The 21,142-nt window shown below is 46.2% G+C and overlaps 2 protein-coding genes across 4 annotated transcripts; one reads left to right on the top strand and one right to left on the bottom strand.

Moving 5' to 3' along the window:
* Positions 1-1,107: 1,107 nt before the first annotated feature.
* On the bottom strand, positions 1,108-21,131 carry POLR3C (RNA polymerase III subunit C). 3 transcript variants are annotated; one of them, XM_062192128.1, is made up of 15 exons: positions 20,889-21,131; positions 19,730-19,896; positions 17,990-18,245; positions 17,695-17,880; positions 16,099-16,187; positions 11,473-11,577; positions 11,265-11,357; positions 7,183-7,263; positions 6,889-6,940; positions 6,230-6,290; positions 5,631-5,781; positions 4,825-4,926; positions 4,676-4,725; positions 4,076-4,225; positions 1,108-1,524 (listed from the first exon to the last, which is right to left on the bottom strand). In XM_062192128.1, the coding sequence occupies exons 2-15, from the start codon at positions 19,874-19,876 to the stop codon at positions 1,443-1,445; spliced, it is 1,605 nt and encodes a 534-aa protein (XP_062048112.1). In that variant the 5' UTR covers positions 19,877-19,896; positions 20,889-21,131; the 3' UTR covers positions 1,108-1,442. The 3 variants fall into 3 exon arrangements, with proteins under 3 accessions (XP_062048112.1, XP_062048114.1, XP_062048111.1); XM_062192130.1 differs by lacking the exon at positions 20,889-21,131 and adding an exon at positions 20,780-20,874; XM_062192127.1 differs by lacking the exon at positions 20,889-21,131 and adding an exon at positions 20,642-20,736.
* Positions 9,352-9,695, top strand: LOC133760941 (large ribosomal subunit protein eL37-like). The gene has a single exon (XM_062193522.1). The coding sequence runs from the start codon at positions 9,358-9,360 to the stop codon at positions 9,649-9,651; it is 294 nt and encodes a 97-aa protein (XP_062049506.1). The 5' UTR covers positions 9,352-9,357; the 3' UTR covers positions 9,652-9,695.
* Positions 21,132-21,142: the final 11 nt, after the last annotated feature.

The following is a 21,142-nucleotide window of genomic DNA, read 5'->3' as shown; positions in this document are numbered from 1 at the left end:
CCCAGTGCAGCAGATTTTACCTCCTTAAACTTTCACGAACCCATCTTACCCTGCCTTTCCAGCCTCTCCTGCCCTTGATCAAGCCTGCCTTATATTCTGCCTGAAACACTGTTGTATCACAATAGTCCTGCCATCACCAGTTCGTTCTGACAGAGCTGCCAGTGATCTTCCCAAACCCCAGATCTGACCCCCCTGCTTTCCACTGCTCTCAGGAAAAGATAAATCCCTTAGCACAGCGCAGCCAGCGCCCACCACTCCGTGCCTCCCCGCCTCTCCAGCCTGATTCTGGCAGGACTCATTCCCTCGTTTCCAGTCTTAAGCTATTGGTCATTTCTCCATGAACACGGCTGCTCCACCCCTGGGATTCTTCCCCCCTTTCACATGGTTAAAACCTTCTTTTATCTAACTACAGATTAAATGTCACTTCCTCTATGCACTCTCTCCTTTTCTTGCCTCTCTGTACATGGCACTTTTCAATTGTTGATTCCCCCCACCCCTTTCTTCCATGAACTTATTTCTGTCTTCCCACTAGGCTCAAGGCTGATCATCTTTGTATCCCTAAAGGCCTAGCCCACTCCTTGGCACATAATGGGTGCTCGGTAAATGATGCTAAGTGGCTTGAGGACAGAGATGGTGTCTTATTTATCTTGGTATATTTAGTGTAGTAGTTGACAATTAGTTGGCCCCCAAATGTTTTAGGCATTAGAACAAATATTGGCAAGACAAAACTGAAGAGATTATAACACAGTAACTTCTTTAAATGAACTGAAGCTGCTGGTACAAACTCTATCCATGATACTGGAAGAGAATTTAGAGTTGCCACTTTTAAGGAACCATGGAGAAGAGAAAGGCAATAATTTATCATGAGCTTACCATATGCCAGGCAATGTGCTATGTTCTACATACATAATTTCAGACATGCTAAGGCCTGGGGCTGGCAAATGTTGCTTTTATCCACAGATTCTGGTGTGCCTGCTTAGGCCACTCCACCTGCTAGCCCTGAAAACAGCTGTTCCTCCCAGTCCCATGGTAATTTTTCACATTCCCTACACAATGTGTGTGTGTGTGCATTAAAAATTAAAGCTCAACAGAACAAAGAACAGCCACTGACTTTTGGAAATGGAACCAATTGTTTAGGAAGATGTTCCCTACTGCCAGATACACTCAAACAGGCTTGGCAGACATCCTGACGGCATCTGATAGATGATTACTTCGGTTGATTTAAGGTTCTTTCCAGTGCCGAGGGTTGACAGGAGAATACAGAACCAGCCGACTTTAACAAACAGGTCAAATTCTTGCAGGTGTCTCCTGGGTGACAGGTGTAGAGAGGGTGTCTTAGTACAAGAATCTGCAGCTTGGCCTGCGGCAAAGAATGCATCCAGACACCTCCCTTGTTTTTCCTTCCTTCCTTCCAGAATTTTTAAGGAGTGGCTTCTTCTGGGTCATGGTCTCTTCATGGTGCTCTCGATGTATGACTCCAGCAGGAAGATGGTTTCATCCACCTGGATCTCACTGGCATCCAATCTGAGTAAAAAAGTGAAAGCATTTGCCCAGACTGAATTTTCATTAGCATATTTTAAAAAAAATTTATAGTTATTTTATATTATTATTATTATTATTGACAGGCAGAGTTAGACAGAGAGAGACAGAGAGAAAGGTCTTCCTTTTTCCATTGGTTCACTCCCCAAATGGCCACTATGGCCGGTAGGCCACGCCGATCCGAAGCCAGGAGCCAGATGCTTCTCCTGGTCTCCCATGAGGTGCAGGGCCCAAGCACTTGGGCCATCCTCCACTGCACTCCCTGGCCACAGCAGAGAGCTGGACTGGAAGAGGAGCAACCGGGACAGAATCTGGTGCCCCAACTGGGACTAGAACCTGGGGTGCCGGCACCACAGGCGGAGGATTAGCCAAGTGAGCCACGGCGTGGGCCATTATCTTATTATTTCTTATAGAGTTTTCTGTCTCTTTTTTGAAAAGATTTATTTATTTTACTTAAAAGGCAGAGTTAGAGAGGAGGAGAGACAGGGAGAGATTCTCCATCTGCTGATTCACTCCCCAAATGGCCACAACAGCCAGAGCTGGGCCATTCTGAAGCCAGGAGTCAGGAGTGGGTGCAGGGGCCCAAGCACTTGGGCCATTCTCCACTGCTTTCCCAGGCACTTTAGCAGGGAAGTGCATCAGAAGTAGAGCAGCCAGGAGTTGAATTGGCATCCACATGGGATGCTGGTATCACAGGCAGTAGCTTAACCTGCTACACCACAATGCTAGCCCCCAATTTTTCTTATTTACTTGAAAGAGACAGAGATCTCCCATCCATTGGTTCAACTCCCCAAATTCCCACAACAGCAGGGCTAGACCAGGCTGCAGCCAGGAGCCTGGAACTCAATCCAGGTGTCCCTTGTGGGTGGCAGGGACCCAAGTACTTGTTGCCTCCCAGGGTGTGCATTAGAAGGAAGCTGGACTGAGGAATGGAGCCAAGACTCAAATCCAGGCACTCCAATATTGGACACAGGTGTCTTAACACTGTGCCAAACGCCTGCCCCTCATTAGCATATTTAGATTGGAGATGGTAGCTGTGGCCAGGGCAGCTGCGTGGTTACCTCACAGTAGTGGGCGGGAAGCAGGAGAACCAACAGATCATTCTCCCATTTACTGAGCGTCTCCTATGTGTGCATACTGTGGAAACAGCTAAGGATGCAAAAGATGGAGCCCTGTCCTATGGGAAGCTGCAGTCTAACTTGCAACCAGGAGAAAGAATAGCACATGTAAAGGCACAAGTATAAAGGGACTTAGTGTGTTTTCACATATGGAGAAGCTGAGAGTGGCTGACACATAAAGAATGTGATTGAGAAGAGAAAGGAATGTCCTTAACCTGGTAAAAGTCACGCAGGACAAACTCACAGATAACAACGTAAGGATGAAGGATTGAAAGCTCTCCCCAAGATCCGGAATCAGACTGGGAGGTCTGTTCTTCCATTTCCATAAATAGAAATGAAACCTTTTTCTGGAGGTTCTGGGTAGGGCAATCAGGCAAGAAAAACAGAAACATCCAAAGTGAAAAGAAAGAAGTAAAACTATTCTTTATTCCTAGATGACATGATCCTATATGAAGGACTTCAAAAACCTCATGGAAAAAGATAAGTTTATTTTGGTGTCAAGAAATTTTGAAATCCATGTGTAGTTTTTTGCATAATTCACATTTCCATGAACTTTCTGAAGACCCCTCATATATAAAAACCTTGAAGAATCCACAAAAACTGATTAGAATAAATGAATTTAGCCAAGTTTCAGGATACAAGACACAAAAATCAGTTGTTTTTTTGTAAACACTAGAATTGAACAGCCCAAAAATGAAATAAGGAAATATTAAAGCAGTATAAAACAATAGTTAGGGAAGGGCCAGCATTGTGGCCCAGCGGGTTAAGCGGCTGCCTGTGTATCCCATATGAGCCTGGTTCCACTCCTGGCTATTCCTCTTCTAATCCAGTTCTCTGCTAACTTGCCTGGGAAAGCAGTGGAAGGAAGATGGCCTGATTGCTTGGGTCCCTGTCACCCATATGGAGGCCCAGCTGGAGTTCCAGGCTCCTGGCTTCAGACTGGCCCAGCCCTGGCTGTTGTGGACAATCTGGACAGTGAACCAGCAAATGGAAGACCCCTCTCTGTGTCTCTCCTCCTCTTTCTGTTACTCTGCCTTTCAAATGAAATAAAGTAAATCTTAAAAAAAAAAAAAAGAGAGAGAGAGAGAGAGAAAGGAAGAAATGGTTTGGAGAGGAAGGCCACCGTGCAGGTCTGGGAAAGAGGTGAGGAAGGCCTGCCTGGGGACCACGATGGAGACCAGAGTTGAGGCCCATTACTGAAGCACAATCAATACTGCTTGGTGAACAGCTGTGATAATAGGCAAAGCTAGGATGTCCTCAGAACTGCTGGTTTAGGAAAACAGGTGGCCTGAATTGTTAACTGAGCTGGGGAAGAGTGTGCGTTTAGGTCTGCCCGCGTTAACCTGGAGAAGGGTATCCACATGGACCTATCCGGAAGCTGTTGGAAGTACACAGGGCCTGCAGATTTCCAGACTCACTTGTTGACGTTACGTTTCAGGGTCTCCAGCTGCTGCCGCTCAGGAGCTGTGATCATCTCCTCGATCTCCTGTAGCTGTGCCGCCTCGGCACCGGTAGCCTGCATAGACGCGATGATGGCTTCCACCCTCTGGGACTTCTCTAGTAGACGCCTGTTAGACACAGCGGTGAGGCGAGTTCCTAACACCGGGGATTCTCTTCCCCTCGTCTCTGAGGAACAGCTCCTGCTTCCCCTTTACCACATTCCTGGTCAAGGCTGCTCTTCTACACACTCCACTGGGTATGTAAGTTGACTCCTGAAATGCTTACTGTCCCTCACTTCCCCTCAGTTTGGTGCTGTTGTATGTTTCTCATAAATTTAACTTGCAAAATTACGTCATCGGGGGTCTATCAGGAAAGTGTAGGTTAATGCACGATGCATGCCCACATTAGCCAACAATTCAACGCTACGGACTGGTTACTGTCTCTATTGCTAGAGACTGGCTATTGTCTCTATTGCTGTAGACTGGTTATTGTCTCTGTTGGCTTCCATTTCTACTGGAAACTTCCCCTCAGGCCTTTGCTTGAACAATGTGAATGACTCAACTGAAAATGCTACTCACTTGTTCTCTTTGGTTTCAAACTGCCTCCTTTCTATCAAATTGGCTATGCTCTGAGGAAAGAGAAGAAAAGCACACAATTCTGTTAAGTAGCACAGGTAAGCTGGGACCAGGGGCCTATGGGTGAGCCACGTCTGGTGCAGCGGGGTTACCTTGTAGCACCTGTGCAGTAACATTCGGGCAGCTGAGAGCACGTTCACAGTGTATAAGTAGAAGGTCCTGGAGGGGGCATGGTCTGGCGTTTTGGGGATTTCCTGTTTATCCAGAGGGAAAAATGAGAGGAACCACAGTAAGCTTCACAACTAGCACCGCAGAAACACTGCTGCCCGGAGCCGCCCAGCCCGCCTTTCCCTCGCACGCTCAGCAGTCCCTTGCCACTCAGCACCTGTGTTCCTGGTGCGTGGCTAGTTGTGTGCTGTCCATTTCACCTCCAGCATTCTAAGTGCCAAAGAGTAGGAAGGTAACTGACATTTACTGAGCAGCGCTATGTGCCAGGGAGGCTGCAGCTGATCCTTCTAACAGGTGACATTATCCTATTACCCTCGCCCATCACCATGTTATAGATGGGAAAGATGACAGTAGGTAACTTGCTCAGTGTAACTGGGGCAGAGGCTAAGCTGTGATCTGACTCCAAAAGCTGTTCTTTCTGCTTCTTCACAGACTCTCCTGCATGGCTCTGTGTGCACCCCCAAATGCTGTTAACAGATCGAATCCATTATCCATTTAAGTCGTGAGGAGAGGGCAGGGTGGCTTTCTGGTGATTTTGTGGCTGGAACTCTTTCCTATCAGGCCGGCTAGAGCTCCACATTATCCTTCACGTGCTATGTCTTGTGAATCACTTCTTCTGTCTCTAAGCTGGGTACAGAGCTTGTTTCAGGGTTCAGGATATTTTCTGTTTTGGAGTTTTTCTCACCCTAGGCCAGCTTTGCTTGTTGGCAATGATTACACCATTGGTTACCTGGAGTGAAATGAAATTTTCTGAGAGCATCTTATAAAGCATATCTTTTGCCTCCTTTGCAGGAATCATTGCAAAGTCTTCTACCTGCTTCTGCTCCAAGTGTTTCTTTTGCAAAACTAGACGGAATATTCTGGCACAGCGAGATCCAAACCTGGATAGGAATGAAGAAAGCAACTGTGCATGCTAACACATACTAGCTTCAGCTCCTAACCACAGATGGTGATTGTTCTCTCCCATGTGTGCGGCAGACCAGAGAGGAACAGTGATTACGGATTCCTTTCACAGCTCCACATCACTCCATGGTGATGGTACTGTTAATCATAGTAAGGTAGTCACCAACTGTTGACTAGTTTGAGTGCCACAGTTCTTGCATGTGCCACAGGCTTAGGGAGGCTAGTTAATCTGCATCACTGGGAACTAATCAGATCTGCTAAGGTACATGGTAAACAAGATGGGATCCCTGAGTCCAGTGGGAAAATGGAGCAAAGTGTACCAAGGTGTACGTATATTAGCTGTTTACATAGTGGCCAAATTGCTTGTTCAAATGGGGTATAGATAAGAAGGGTCTCATCCCAATCCCAATCAGAGTGACCCCTTACCTCTCCTGTACGACGGACTCCAGAGTGGCTGTGGCTAGGGATGCTAACGCCTTGTGGAGGTCTTGATGTAGAGGATTAAGGTCACTCACTAATGTTTGGCCTGATCATCACTAATTTGTAGTTAAAATTTAAATGCTATTAGCCTATAAGCATTATAAAATATTACTTGATGATTGTGTTTAAGTAAGCGGCTGCTTTGACTGCAATTTGGTTGCCCATAAGTCCTTTTCAGGGGTAGGCATTTGCTGCAGCAGTAGGGAAGCTGTGTCCCACGCTGGAGTGCCTGAGTTCGAGTCCCGGCTCTGTTCCTGATTCTAGCTTCCTGCTGATGTGGTTCTTGGGAGACAGCAGTGGTGGCTCATGTGGCTGAGTCCCTGCTACCACGTACCAGATCTGGATTCAGTTCTGGGCTCCTGGCCTGAGCCTGAGTGAGCCCCAGTTGTTGTGTCTGGGGAGTGAAACAGCACATGGGAGATCTCTGTCTCTCTTTCAAATAAACTAAATTTTTCGGAAGTATTTATCAATGGAGTTCATTGAAAATTCATAGAAAATCACTTCAATTCAGTATACTAAACATTATCATATCCTTTTCTCTTAAGCTGTCTTTCTGCTTCATGGTTCAGGCTGCCTGACTCGAAGGAAATAACTGGTAAGGATACTGATGACATACATTCCTCCACCACTGTCGCCAGACTTCCCAACAAATTCTAGCTATTAGAAAAAAAGAGACAAGAGAGTGTTAAGTGAATGGAAAGTCCAGCGATTCTGTTCCCAATGGAGCAAATCTGGCCAAGGGTCTGTGGCAGATAGCCCTTCTATCAGATGATGGTGGAGAAACTGAGCTGCTTAGGTAGAAAATGGGCCTACAGGAGAATGATACACAGTATCAGTGGCAGAAATAAATTGTAATTAGAGCAGAATAAAGGCGGGGGGAGGAGCAAAAATAAACTTACTGGATCGTCTGCCAGCAGAGTGAGATACTGATCAAGAACTTGCTTAGAGATGTTATAGCCAACAGGTAGGGATCTGAAGATCTATGTGGGGAAAAAGAGGAAGTAGGTTGGGAACTTAGAATTATTGAAACAGAGATGTCTTAATTTTAGATGTCACAGATATAAAAATGTCTGGAAACAATCACAGCAGCATTGTTTGTAAGATCAAAAACTGAGAAACAATCGAAATGTCTGGTACTAAGAACTGACAGCAATAAAGGCCATCTCGGCCCTCTGTGGAAAATGATACGGCCATCACAAATGCATGAGACTGATCTACAAATACTGACATAAAACAAGTTTTACATATACTGTCAGATGAAAAATTGTACAACATATGTATAGTCTCCTTTTTTGAGTTAAGAAATATATATATCCACATAAAGCTAGATTACATCTATAAAAAAAAGTCTAAATGGAGATACACACCAAACTACCAACAAGGATCTCTAGACCTTGGATTATATAAATTACAGACATTTAAACTGAGGTATATTATAGACAATAAGTAGCACAGATCTTAAAGGTTCAGCTTGATGAGTGTTGGCTATTACATACAACAATAAGATACACAGCATTCGACCACTCTTGAAAGCTTGGGGAACTGTAACTTTTTCATTGTACTTTCTTAAAACATTTTATTTATTTGAAAGGCAGTTACAGAAAGAGATGGAGACAGAGATTTCCTAGCCACTGGTTCACTTCCCAAATGGCTGCAATGACTAGGGCTGGGGCAGGTTGTAGTCAGGAGCCTAGAACTCCATCTGGGTCTCTCACATGAATGATAGGGGCCCAAGTACTTAGAGCATCTTCTACTGCTTTTCCCCAGCACATTAGCAGGGAGCTGGATTGAAGTGGAGCAGCCAGGACTCAAACTCATATCAGATGCTGGTACTGTAGGCAGTGGCTTAACCTGCTGCATCACAATGCAAGCCCCCCAAATTATACATTTCTATGCTGTTTGAATATAGGTAATATAATTGCTGTTGTCATCAGAAAAAAAAATCTTATATTTGAATTTTTTGTTATATGCATTGAAAGCTTTAACAATATAAACATAACAATATTTAAATATAACTATGAAAGCAATAGAAATGTAAATGAAAGATACTTGATATATTAAATACTAATATTTAAAGACATAATATAAAAACAAGCTTAAAACCTCCATTAATATACTGAGAAAAACAAACAGAAGGGGTCATATAATGTTCTGAATGGCAAGGCTCTCAGAGTCTAAATAGTTTTTTGACAGGCAGAGTGGATAGTGAGAGAGAGAGAGACAGAGAGAAAGGTCTTCCTTTTTGCCGTTGGTTCACCCTCCAATGGCTGCCGCGGCCAGCGTGCTGCGGCTGGCGCACCACGCTGATCCGATGGCAGGAGCCAGGTGCCTCTCCTGGTCTCCCATGGGGTGCAGGGCCCAAGCACTTGGGCCATCCTCCACTGCAATCCCAGGCCACAGCAGAGAGCTGGCCTGGAAGAGGGGCAACTGGGACAGAATCCAGCGCCCCGACCGGGACTAGAACCTGGTGTGCCGGTGTCGCAGGTGGAGGATTAGCCTATTGAGCCGCGGCGCCGGCCCAGAGTCTAAATAGTTTTAATAGCTTCTTAAAACTATTAGGGTGCTGATGCTTGGTGCAGCTGTTAAGATGCCATTTGAAGGGCTAGGCACTGTGGCATAGTAGGCTAAGCCTTTGCCTGCAGTGCTGGCATCCCATATGGGCACTGGTTCATGTCCAGGCTGCTCCTCTTCCAATCCAGCTCACTGCCATGGGCTGGAAAAGCAGCAGAAGATGGACCAAGTGCTTGGGCCCCTGCACACATGTGGGAGACCCAGAAGAAACTCTTGGCTCATGGCTTTGGATCATCCCAATTCTGGCCATTGTGGCCATTTGTGGAGTGAACCAGCGTATGGAAGACCTTTCTCTCTGTCTCTGTCTCAAATAAATAAGAATTTAAAAAAATTATTTTAAAAAAATGCTATTTGGAATGCTCACATATTTGAATGCCTGGGTAGGAGTCCCAGATCTGTGTCCCAGTCCAGCTTCCTGCTACTACACATCCTAGGAGGTGCAGGAGGTAGACAGCTGAAGTACATGGGACCCAGAACAGTTCTAAGCTCTTGGCAGAAGCGAGATGATGAAGGGGACGTCATCGTTTGGAAAGCGTCGCAACAAGACGCACACGCTGTGCCGCCGCTGCGGCTCTAAGGCCTACCACCTTCAGAAGTCGACGTGTGGCAAATGCGGCTATCCTGCCAAGCGCAAGAGAAAGTATAACTGGAGTGCCAAGGCTAAAAGACGAAATACCACTGGGACTGGTCGGATGAGGCACCTAAAAATTGTATACCGCAGATTCAGGCATGGATTCCGTGAAGGAACAACACCTAAACCCAAGAGGGCAGCCGTTGCAGCATCCAGTTCATCTTGAGAATTTCAACAATTAGTCAAGCAATAAATACTCTGGTTACAAAATATAAAAAAAAAAAAAAAACAAAAAAAAAAAAACAAAACAGTTCTAAGCTCTTGGCTTCAGCCTGGCCTAGTCTCAGCTGTTACAGGCATTAGTAGGACGAACCAGTAGATGGAAGATCTCTCTCCCTTTGTGTTCTGGCCCTTCAAATAAACAAATTAAAAAAAAAAAAAAAAAAGAGGACCTCTTCCCTGCCGCTCCAAGAGCAGCTTGTACTTAGTGAATAGGTACTTTGACAGAGAATGGTTTAATTTTTTAAAAAAATATTTATTTATTTGAGAGGCAGAGTTAGAGAGAGAGGGAGACACAGGGAGAGATCTTCCATCTGCTGGTTCACTCCCCAAATGGCCACAACAGCTGCAGCTGTGCAGATCCAAGAGCCAGATGCTTCTTCCAGTCTCCCAAGTGGGTGCAAGGGCCCAAGGACTTGGGCCATCTTCTGCTTTCCCAGGCTATCTGCCGGGAGCTAGATTGGAGGTGGAACAGCCAGGACTCAAACTGGTGCCCATATGTGATGCTGGAGCTGCAGGCAAATGCGTAACCTACTACACCACAGTGCTGACCCCAAATGGTTTAATTATTATTATTTTTTTTAAAGATTTATTTACTGGGGCTGACACTATGGTGTAGTGGGTAGAACCGCTGCTTGCAGTGCCGGCATCCCATATGAGTGCCAGTTTGTGTCCTGGCTGCTCCACTTCCAATCCAGCTCTCTGTTATGGCCTAGGAAACCAGTAGAAGATGGCCCAAGTCCTTGGGCCCCTGTACCTGCATGGGAGACTTGGAAGAAGCTCCTGGCTCCTGGCTTTGGATCGGCGCAGCTTCTCTCTCTGCCTCTCCCTCTCTGTGTGTAACTCTAAAAAGATTTATTTATATGAAAGGCAGAGTTACAGAGAGGCAGAGGCAGTGAGAGAGAAGTATTCCATCAGCTGGTTCACTCCCCAGATGGCTGGCAACAGCCAGAGTTGGGCCAATCTGAAGCCAGAACCAGGAGTCGGCCATCCGAATGATTTATTTATTTTATTTTATTTTTTTAATTTTTGACAGGCAGAGTGGACAGTGAGAGAGAGAGAGAGAGAGAGAGAAAGGTCTTCCTTTGCCGTCTGTTCACCTTCCAATGGCTGCCGCGGCCGGCGCGCTGCAGCCGGCGCACCGCGCTGATCCGAAGGCAGGAGCCAGGTGCTTCTCCTTGTCTCCCATGGGGTGCAGAGCCCAAGCACTTGGGCCATCCTTCACTGCACTCCTGGGTCACAGCAGAGAGCTGGCCTGGAAGAGGGGCAACCGGGACAGAATCCGGCACTCCGACCGGGACTATAACCCGGTGTGCCGGCGCCACAAGGCGGAGGATTAGCCTGTTGAGCCACGGTGCCGGCCCAAATGATTTAATTTTTAAAAGCTGTGTAACAAGGGACCAGCCATTTCAGTGCTCACCACTTGAAGAGAATTCTTACCCGTATTAAACAATAACCCTTTTCTTTCAAGGCTCAGGCTTCCAACTAACCCCAGGTCCTGTGTATAACTGCTTTAATACCTAAGAGTATGAAAGAGAGAGCATGAGAACACAAACCCACCTCGTTGGAAGACAGTGGCTGGGTGAAGGGCGCGCTGGAGGGAGTGGTAATCTCACTCATCCGGAGCATGGTCCGCACAATCTCGCTGCTCGTCTGCGAGGGAAAGGCACAGTGGAGCTCAGCTTCACGGTGCCACCCTGGCTCTGTGTGCCAATGGGCACATCTGGCAAACAAGCGAACGTCCCTGGTGACCACTCACAGATATTACCTGGTCCATCCTGTTGGCAACTGCGCTCACAATGGCCTGGTCACGAAAGTGCTGGTGGAATCTGTCAAGGTTGGCCTGCCAGTAAATCCCATCATCTGGAATGGGCTGAGAAGCAGACAAAGAGAAGAGACATTTAAGAGTTTTCTGGTGAGGATCTTAGATTGTAACCGTTGACCATTTTTCTTCCCACACAGCAGCAACTGAACTGACTGGAGAACAGTCATGTGCCTTGACAAATCTCAACTTTTTTTTTTTTTTTGACAGGCAGAGTGGACAGTGAGAGAGAGAGAGAGAGTCTTCCTTTTCCGTTGGTTCACCCCTCAGTGGCCGCTGCGGCCGGTGCACTGAGGCTGGCGCACCACACTGATCCAAAGCCATGAGCCAGGTGCTTCTCCTGGTCTCCCATGCTGGTGAAGGACCCAAGGACTTGGTCCATACTCCACTGCACTCCTGGGCCACAGCAGAGAGCTGGACAGGAAGAGGAGCAACCGGGACAGAATCTGGCGCCCCCACCGGGACTAGAACCCGGTGTGCCGGTGCCGCAAGGTGGAGGATTAGCCTATTGCACCGTGGCGCTGGCCAAATCTCAACTTCAAACAGTTCTCCAAGCTCATCTTCAATTTTTTCTTTTAAAGATTTATTTATTTATTTGAAAAAGTTACAGAGAGAGAGACACAGAGAGAGATCTACTATCCACTGATTTGCTCCCCAGATGGTGGCCAATGGCCTAGGGCTAAGCCAAGCTGAAGGCAGGAGCCTGGAGTTTCTTTCAGGTGCAGGGGACCAAACACTTGGGCCATCTTCCTCTGCTTTCCCAGGCCATTTGCAGGGAACTGGACTGGAAGTGGAGCACATGTGATGCTTGCATTGTAAGTGGTAACTTTACTCACTATGCCACAGTGCCGAGACCTTTGATCTTTTCTCTCCCTATTTCAACTCTTCTCCACTTAACTATAACCCCCTCTGGTGCCCCCTCCCCCCAAATCCCTCTTTTCACTCTGGGCATATAACCTTGCCTCTGACTTGAGAAAAAACAGGAATCATTAGGTCAGAACTTACTCAACTTTGTGCACTCATTACCACATCATGTTTCTTTCTTTTGTAATTTGCATTTTCACTCACTTTCACCACAGTGGAAAGTGTCTTTCCTTTGGCCTACAGTTAAAGCCCCCATCCTGGTACTTGAGATCTCACTCATTCTCAGGGACCTGGCTCAGCTTTCCCTCCTGCCGTCTAAATGTTTAGTTTCTCTTTCTTTACTGCTTCTGATTAGTTTTGTTTTGTTTTTGACAGACAGAGTGGACAGTGAGAGAGAGAGACAGAGAGAAAGGTCTTGCTTTGCCGTTGGTTCACCCTCCAATGGCCTCCGAGGCCGGCGCACCACGCTGATCCGAAGGCAGGAGCCAGGTGTTTCTCCTGGTCTCCCTTATGGGTGCATGGCCCAAGCACTTGGGCCATCCTCCACTGCCTTCCTGGACCACAGGAGAGAGCGGGCCTGGAAGAGGGGCAACCAGGACAGCATCCGGCGCCCTGACCGGGACTAGAACCCGGTGTGCCGGCGCCGCAGGTGAAGGATTAGCCTATTGAGCCGCGGCGCTGGCCCTGAGTAGCTTTTGCCTTGTGCGAGTTTCCTCTGTTGTACAATTCTTCAACCTCAGGTCTTCCCTCATCTTCCTTTCTGTCAGAGACAAACAGGAAGGTGACCATCCTATCTGTATCCCATCTGCAAGTGCTCACCTGGGCGTTCCTACCACTGTACTGAACGCCAAGTGTCACTGACATTCCAGTCAGATTCTAGCACTGTCCTTATGGAAAGCCTGGTTGCTAAATTAAAAAAACATTTTTTTTTCATTCTGATCCTGTTTGAAACACATGACAGAGTTGAACATTTATTTCCTCTTAGCTCTTTATGTGCCCCTTATGTTTTGTGACAATTTTTTCATAGGGCTACTTCTAACCTTCCTTGCTACACTTTCTCAGTCTCTGCAGATTACTCTTCCAGATCCCATGTAGAAACAGTAGTGTCCCTCTGAGCTCTATGCTCCCCTCATATGATTTTATCGATGCTCCAGACCTCAACTACGGCTACATTTCCAGATCTCTTACTTAATCCAATTGAGCTCCAAATACAGAGATTTCAACTGTATTTGACCCTTTTACCTGTTTACACTATTATTAACTACACAATGTCTTAAGTTATAAATGTGGGTGACATCCCTAACCCCATGCTCTCCTACACCTATCATTCCATTACCAAGTTCTCTGCTTTTTACATTTATCAGATGTTTAGTTTTCTTTATCCTGTCCTCACCTTATTTCAGGCTCTAATTATGCTGTAAATGGATTTCTACAATAGACTCCTAACTGGTTTTCACTTTTTTAAAATGTAGCAGCAAAGAGTAACCAGATTTTCTGCTTCTAATCTGTTGCTTTCCTGTCATTCTCTCCATTTCTCAGGGTGATGCTTTTTGTATTTTTGGGTCGCAGTCACCTTTAAGAATTTGATGAAAGTTACGGGGAGCTCTGCTGAAGAATGCACATAAACGCAAGTACAAGAGGACTCTCTGAAACCTACTCAGTCTGCTCTGGTTTGCACAGGACATGGCTCCCGAACTCATGAGATCTTTAATATCCAAAATCCAAAGCCACAAGTTAATGCAACTAAGAGAGTGGAAATTTAATGTAATTATCATTCAGGCGGTGGGCCTGGTAGGAGGTCTTTAAGTCTCTGGGGGTGTGCTCGTGGACAGGAGTTCTCATAAAGGGCTGGTTAGAAAAGCTGTGAGTTGGGCCCAGCTGCCCTCTCTGCTTCCTGCTTCACCCTGTTGCTCCTGGGCACAGGCTCTACTGGTGGCTGAGCCAACGGGAACAGCCTAAGCATGGACTATGAACCTCCAGAACTATGAGTCAAGATAAATCTCATTCCTTCCTAAGTAGCTTGTCCTTCGTATTTTAACAGTGACAAAAAGCTCACTAGTACAGTGTCTCAAAGTTAAGAACCTATGCTATATAAATCTCGGGGCGGGTGTTATGGTGCAGCGGGTTACTGCCCACATCATGCCCGTTAAGGACCTGGCTACCCTGCTAATGCACCTGGGAGGTAACAGATGATGGCTCAGGAACTTGGGAGACGCTGATGGAGTTCCTGGCTTCAGCTTGACCCAGCCCTAGCTGTTGTGGATATTGTGGGATTGAACCAGCAGATGAAAGCTACCTCTCTGTCACCTTTCTCTGTCTCTTCCTTCCTGTCACTCTGCCCTTCATATATATATATATATATACACACACATACATATATATACACACACATACATACATATACACACATAAATATATAAATTTATATAAATATATGTGTGTGTGTGTGTGTATACAAATCTAGTGACTTCATTCCCCTTCTTAAAATCCATCAGTAGCTCCCCCCTGACTTCAGGATGAAGTTCAAACTTCTCCATCAACCAAGTAATACTTGTTGAGGTTCTGCTAGCATTCCAGGTGTCAGTGACATGACACTGTCCTCAAGGACCTTATTTTCTATTGGGAACACAAAGCTAAACACATGTTCAAAGAATAAATCATTTTACCTGTACACATAAAAGCTATGAAGGAGATGAAACAGGAGAATGTGGAGACTAGAGCAGCGGTGGGTAACGGGGCTTGTGCTCTTAGAAAGCAGCATTTCAGCTGAGATCGAACAATGAAAAACAAGCAGCTGCGTGAAGATGTGGGCAAAAGCATGTGAAGCAGGATTACTAAGGGTAAACTCTGAAGGTGTTTGAGGGACAGAAACAAAACCTGTAGCTGGGACACAGTGAACAAGAACGAGAGTGGAAAGAGCTGTCTTTGGCAGCTCATGGAAAGACCTAGAGTATTAACGCCCATAGCTTGCATTTCTTTTAGGAGCAATGGCAAGCTATTAAGGAATCTAATCAATGCTGTGTTTTTATTTTTTTTTTTCCAACGTAGAAAGTAATTTTGGCTGCTACGTAGGTACAAATGCAGATAGCCAGAGACCATTAGGGAAAGTGTTGGTGAAGGGTTGACAGGAGACGATAGTGTCTTGGAGTAAGGAAGTAGCAGTGGAAAAGAAATGGCTGCATGTGAGGTTAATTTTGGAAACTGGGTCGATAGGTTTTACTGTGAGACCAAAGGATTCTGAAGATTTTTTCCTGAGCAAATAAATGGTGGCGTCCTAGGAGGCTGGCCTGGTGGCGGTGCCCTTTACTGCTAAGATTAAGATGCTTAGAAGGGGGCAGGTATTTTTTGGAGGGTGGGGGATTAATTATTGCTTTTTTGGCCATACTAGTTTTGAGATGCTTACTAGACAGCTTTATAGGGATGCTGAAAAGGCATTTGAATACAGGAGTCACCCTCTGTACATCATTCTAGACTCATTTCCCTCCACTGGGGCCCATGGCTCTGTATGTTCCGGCCACAGAGAACAACTTGAGACTTGTTAAGCTGTTATTTCTGTTCACTGAATGAAGAGAGTTGAGTCTCAGAAGGGAGACGCAATGGAGGTCGCTCTTTGTTGGCGTATTCCTGGCACCATTTACTGAAGTTCATAACCTCGGGGCTCATTATCTGAGTACACTCTGCCTGCGCCTGATCAGGAAGCCCCGTTACCTCTTTGTTATCTGTGCTTTGTTTCGGTCTCTTGGCCTTGGGCTCCCCAGCTGCATCTTCGTCAGATGATCGCCTCCGCTTACCTTTTCCTGACAAACACAGACACTGAACAGTTAGTCTGTATCTCATATAATGACAAGGAATGACCAGACCTGAGAATGGCTCTCTCTCTCTCTCTTCATCCCAAAGACATCCATAGCTGCTGTTAGGTTAAGAGTTTTTTAGGAGACTTCAGAACCATAAGAAACTCAAAGAAATTATAAAGTCATCTGAAGTTCAGCAAATTCAAAAAGGAATTCCTAATCTTTCTCCCTCAGACTGGGTCCTCTTTTAATGCTTCCTTTTTCAGGGAACGGTGCCACCATCCTCCCACATGCACAGTCAGACACACACACGTCATTCTGGATCCCTCTGCCTCCCTCACCCCTTCTGTACCTAATTTTCCTCCAGGCTATCCACATTCACTCCTGTCTCATCCTCCCATCATTTCTATTGCCAGAAAAACCTTTTACAAATCTAAATTAGATCATGTTGCTCCCCTGTTTAAAATCCTTTAGTGGTTTTTCCTTTGCTCTCAGGATAAAGAGTAGATGTTCTATCAGAGTACTTCAAAAATTTTGTAGAAAATGGAATTAAAAGATAAAGTTGGGGCCAGCACTGTAGCATAGCAGGTAAAGCCGCCACCTGTAGTGCTGGCATCCCACCTGGGCACCGGTTTGAGTCCGGCTGCTCCATTTCTGATCCAGCTCTCTGCTATGGCCTGGGAGAGCAGCAGAAGATGGCCCAAGTGCTTGGGCCCCTGCATCCACTGGGAGACTTGGAGGACGTTCCTGGCTCCTGGCTTCGGATTGGCGCAGCTCTGGCCATGTGGCCAACTGGGGGGTGAATCAGTGGATGGAAGACCTCTCTCTCTCTCTCACTCTGCCTCTCCTTCTCTCACTGTGTAATTCTGACCTTCAAATAAGTAAATACATCTTTAAAAAAAAAGATAAGTTAACTTGAGTGTGCAATTTTGAAATTCATGCGCAGTGTTTCCATAATATACATTTTCCACAAACTCTGAGAAGACTCCTTGCATAATCTTGCCTGACCTAGCCTCTTGCCTGTCTCTCAACCCTTCTCCCATTTCTCCCCTTGTCCTTTGTTCGCCTTGCTTTAGCCATACTGACCACCTTTCACCTCATCAAATGCCAAATTTTTTTCTCACTACCAAAAATGCTTACCCTCTTGCTTCACTGGTTAGCTCCAACTTGTGCTTTGAATCTTAGCTCAAATGTCACTTTCTCAAAGAAACACGAACCCTAAGCGCCCAGACAAATCCTGTTCTCCAACATACGTTTTTAGAATGCCTCATAGTTTTCCTTCATAGTACTCACCACAGTTTGACATATAGCTAAGTGATTTTTGGTTAATGTATGTCTTTTGTATGACTTAGGCCCCATAAGGGCAGGGACCATGGATTTTTCATTATGATAGGCCATAATGTCTGGTACACACCAAGCAAATACTTGACAAATGCTCAACTGATTCATTCAACAATCAATGAAGAATCTACAATCAGGGTAAGCCACAGTTCCAGGGGTCAAAATTCCTTACCTATCAGGTTCAGTTTAGGAACCACGTACATGTCTTTCTCATTAATGACAAGCGTGGGGGCAGGCGGAGGAGGCCCAGAGTCTGAATCCTCAGTGGCAGGCACCACGGGGCAGCGCTGTACAAAGTGTGTGTCTGCCAGTCGCACAAACGTGTTTGATACCTCAGCATAGTCCATAGTCTTGCCATCTGCACAACGGGAGGAAAGAGACAGATGAGATGGCTTAGAGTAGCTGGAAATCACTCCTGTAGCCAGCCAGTCTATGCTTTCACCAACAGCCGTGGATGTGGTACTGACCCTCCATGGTCTCTGTGAGCCGATCCGCCACTTTCTTCACAACAGCGGACATGGTCATTTTGCCGTTCAACAGCAGCTCTTCAACAATCAGCTCTCCAGTATCACTGTACAGTGTTTTGGTAGTATAGATGTACCGCGGATACCTAAGCATTCGCAACATGTGGCTGCACTGGGCTTCATACTCCACTACGCCGCGCTTGTGCACTTGATATATCACTAGGTTATGCTGGATGAGGACGCAAAGGGCTTTCTTCACCTAGACAGGGCCCAAAAGAGAGGAAGGATCTGAAGACAGAGCTCATTGTTGCTGCCAACTTTTTGGTTCAACAGCTTACTAAGCATCAAGAGATGGCTAGATGCACTGTGGTGTAGCGGATATAGCTGCCACCTACAGTGCCAGCATCCCAAATGGGCGCTGGTTCAAGTTCTGGCTGCTCTACTTCCAATGCAGCTCTCTGCTCTGGCCTGGGAAAGCAGTGGAAGATGGCCCAAGTGCCTGGGCCCCTGTACCCGAGTGGGAGACCCGGAAGAAGCTCCTGGTTTTGTGCAGGCTCAGTCCCAACCATTGAGGCCATTTGGGGAGTGAACCAGTGGATGGAAGACCTTTCTCTCTATCTCTCCCGCTCTCTGTAACTCCATCTTTCAAATAAATAAATGTTAAAAAAAAAAGAAAAGAAAAGAAAAGAAAGAACATGTGCTTATTTCCTCTCTCTTATCTAGGAGCTAATAATAACAACATGCCAACAGAAGAAATCAGGGCCATCCTTGCTCTGATACTCATATTTCCTGTGGCCCTTACCTTTCGAACTGTAATTTACTTTATATCATTTTCATTCCTTGAAGATAGTACTGAGATTAGTAGACTTATTGAAAATAAATCAGATATGGAATGTGAAGAGCAAATATTTGCTTTTTTTAAAAAGATTTATTTATATTTTTTAGAAAAAGATTTTGTTTATTTATTTGAGATGTACAGTTACAGACAATTAAGAGGGATAGACAGAGAGTAAGGTCTTCCTTCTGCTGGTTCACTTCCCCAATGGCCACAATGGCTGGAACTGTGCTGATCCTAAGTCAGGAGCCAGAAGCTTCTTCCCGGTTTCTCGTGCTGGTGCAGGGGCCCAAGCACTTGGGCCATCTTGTACTGCTTTTCTAGGCCACAGCAGAGAGCTGGCTTGGAAGAAGAGCAGCTGGGACTTGAACTGGAGCCCATAAGGGATGCTGGTGCCACAGGCAGAGGATTAACCTACTGCGCCACAGCACTGGCCCCAAGATTTATTTATTTATTTTATTTGAAAGGCAGAGAGAGAGCGGTCTTCCATTTGCTAGGTGGTCCAAATGGCTGGAGCTGGACCAGAGCCAGGAGCTTCTTCCAGGTCTCCTACACGAGTGCAGGGGCCCAAGTGCTTGGGCCTTCTAATGCTTTCCCAGGCCTTACCAGACAGCTGGATTGGAAGAGGAGCAGCCGGGACTAGAACCAGCATGTATGGGATGCTGATGCCACAGGCAGAGGATTAACCTACTGTGCCACAGCACCAGCCCCAAGATTTGTTTAAGAAGCCGTGATGAATTAGGAACACTTTGAGAAACAAAACCCTGGGACCTAAGTTTCATCCTCTTTCCCCTCAAGCAACACTGTTCTGATCCTAGGGCAGGCTTTCTGCCTTCATTTTCTAGGGTAGGGAGTAACACCATTCAAAGGCAGGTGAAAGAGAGCAAATTAATGTCACCTAAACATACCTGATCCGGTGATGTTCCCGTGTCATGGACAATTACTCTTAGCGGCTGGCTGCCAGTTCTGATTAGGTGGACTCCAATTTTTTCTACAATCTCTCCAAAATGCTCTTGCAGTAACAAAGAACAGAGTTTAATTTCAGCTTGCGTCATTGTCCTGGGGAGTCTCAGAACTAGGAAAAAAAATATATAATATAGTTTCCTTTTCATGTTTGGAGTAGAACTGCTTATTATAAATTTATGTATCCTTTCTGGGAAACAATGGGACAATACATATCAAAAGTCTTGAAGTCTTGCATAACTTCTACCCAACAATTTTATTTTGGACACTGTTCCAAGGACATAATTAAAAGATGTCACTATTTTCCTTATAATGCTGATACACTGGAAAAAACCTACTGTCTTATAAATTATGGTATACCCATACAAAGGGATATTCTTCCAATATATAAAATTATTTAGTACAATATGTATTAGAAAAATGTTCATATTACATGATGGAAGCAGTTGCAAAGGAAAATGTAGAGTAATTCTTGTTAGTTTTTTTTTTTTTAAACTATGCATAGAAAAAAGACTGACAGACTATACATTAACTTCATGAGATTACGAGTCACTGTGTTTCTCTGTAAAGACTGGGTATAGATGATCTTGCAGTCTGTCACAGACCCTAGATTCTACACTTCATTGTGGAAGCATTAAAGTCACTGTCACAGCCCACTGCGAGTGAACAGGCAGCGCCATTCCCAGTCCATAGAGGAAAAGACAACTGACAAAAAGAAATCGGGAGATAAAGGAGAGCTTCTACACAGGGTGTTCGGCACAGGAGATGAAGTTACATTGTGGGCAGGGCAGAATTGAATTCTGACAAGGCGACACAAACAGAAACGGACGCAGTTGGCTTTATGATCTCTTTCTTACCACTGCTGCTACCACTGTTCATTTATTTCTCCCAACTCCTTGGAAGCCACGTCTTCGTGCCCCGGCCTCAGGATCACCCGAGACCCAGTTCACCCATTCACACGCCCTGACCCTGCGCCAGCCCCGGACGGGATTTACCAGGCGCTTGGCTCCTGCCCCCGCACTCCCTTCACGCAGGCTCCCCTTCCGGTCCTGGTCTCTCTGTCCAGATCCAAGCCCGCTGGTGCAGACAGCATTTTCCACTAACCTCAGGGTCAACCAAGCCAGGGGCTGCAAGCCTAAGGCCGCCGAGGTCCCCACGTCGGCTTCCTGCGGCACCCGCGAGCCGCCGGGGCAGAGGGGGAGCCCACGGCCGCTCTCGGAAGAGGCTGGCCACAGGGGCAGGACGCCGAGAGGGCGAAAAACGTGTGCCGCTCTACCCCAGCGTGTCGGTGGTTTCCGGGACGCTCTTTCTCTCTCTTCTCGCTGGAAGGTCGGAGGACCGGCCGGGGGCTGTCTGAG

Source organism: Lepus europaeus, chromosome 5, assembly GCF_033115175.1.
Source record: "Lepus europaeus isolate LE1 chromosome 5, mLepTim1.pri, whole genome shotgun sequence".
Lineage (NCBI taxonomy): Eukaryota > Metazoa > Chordata > Mammalia > Lagomorpha > Leporidae > Lepus > Lepus europaeus.
This window is presented reverse-complemented; position numbering and strand designations above follow the sequence as displayed.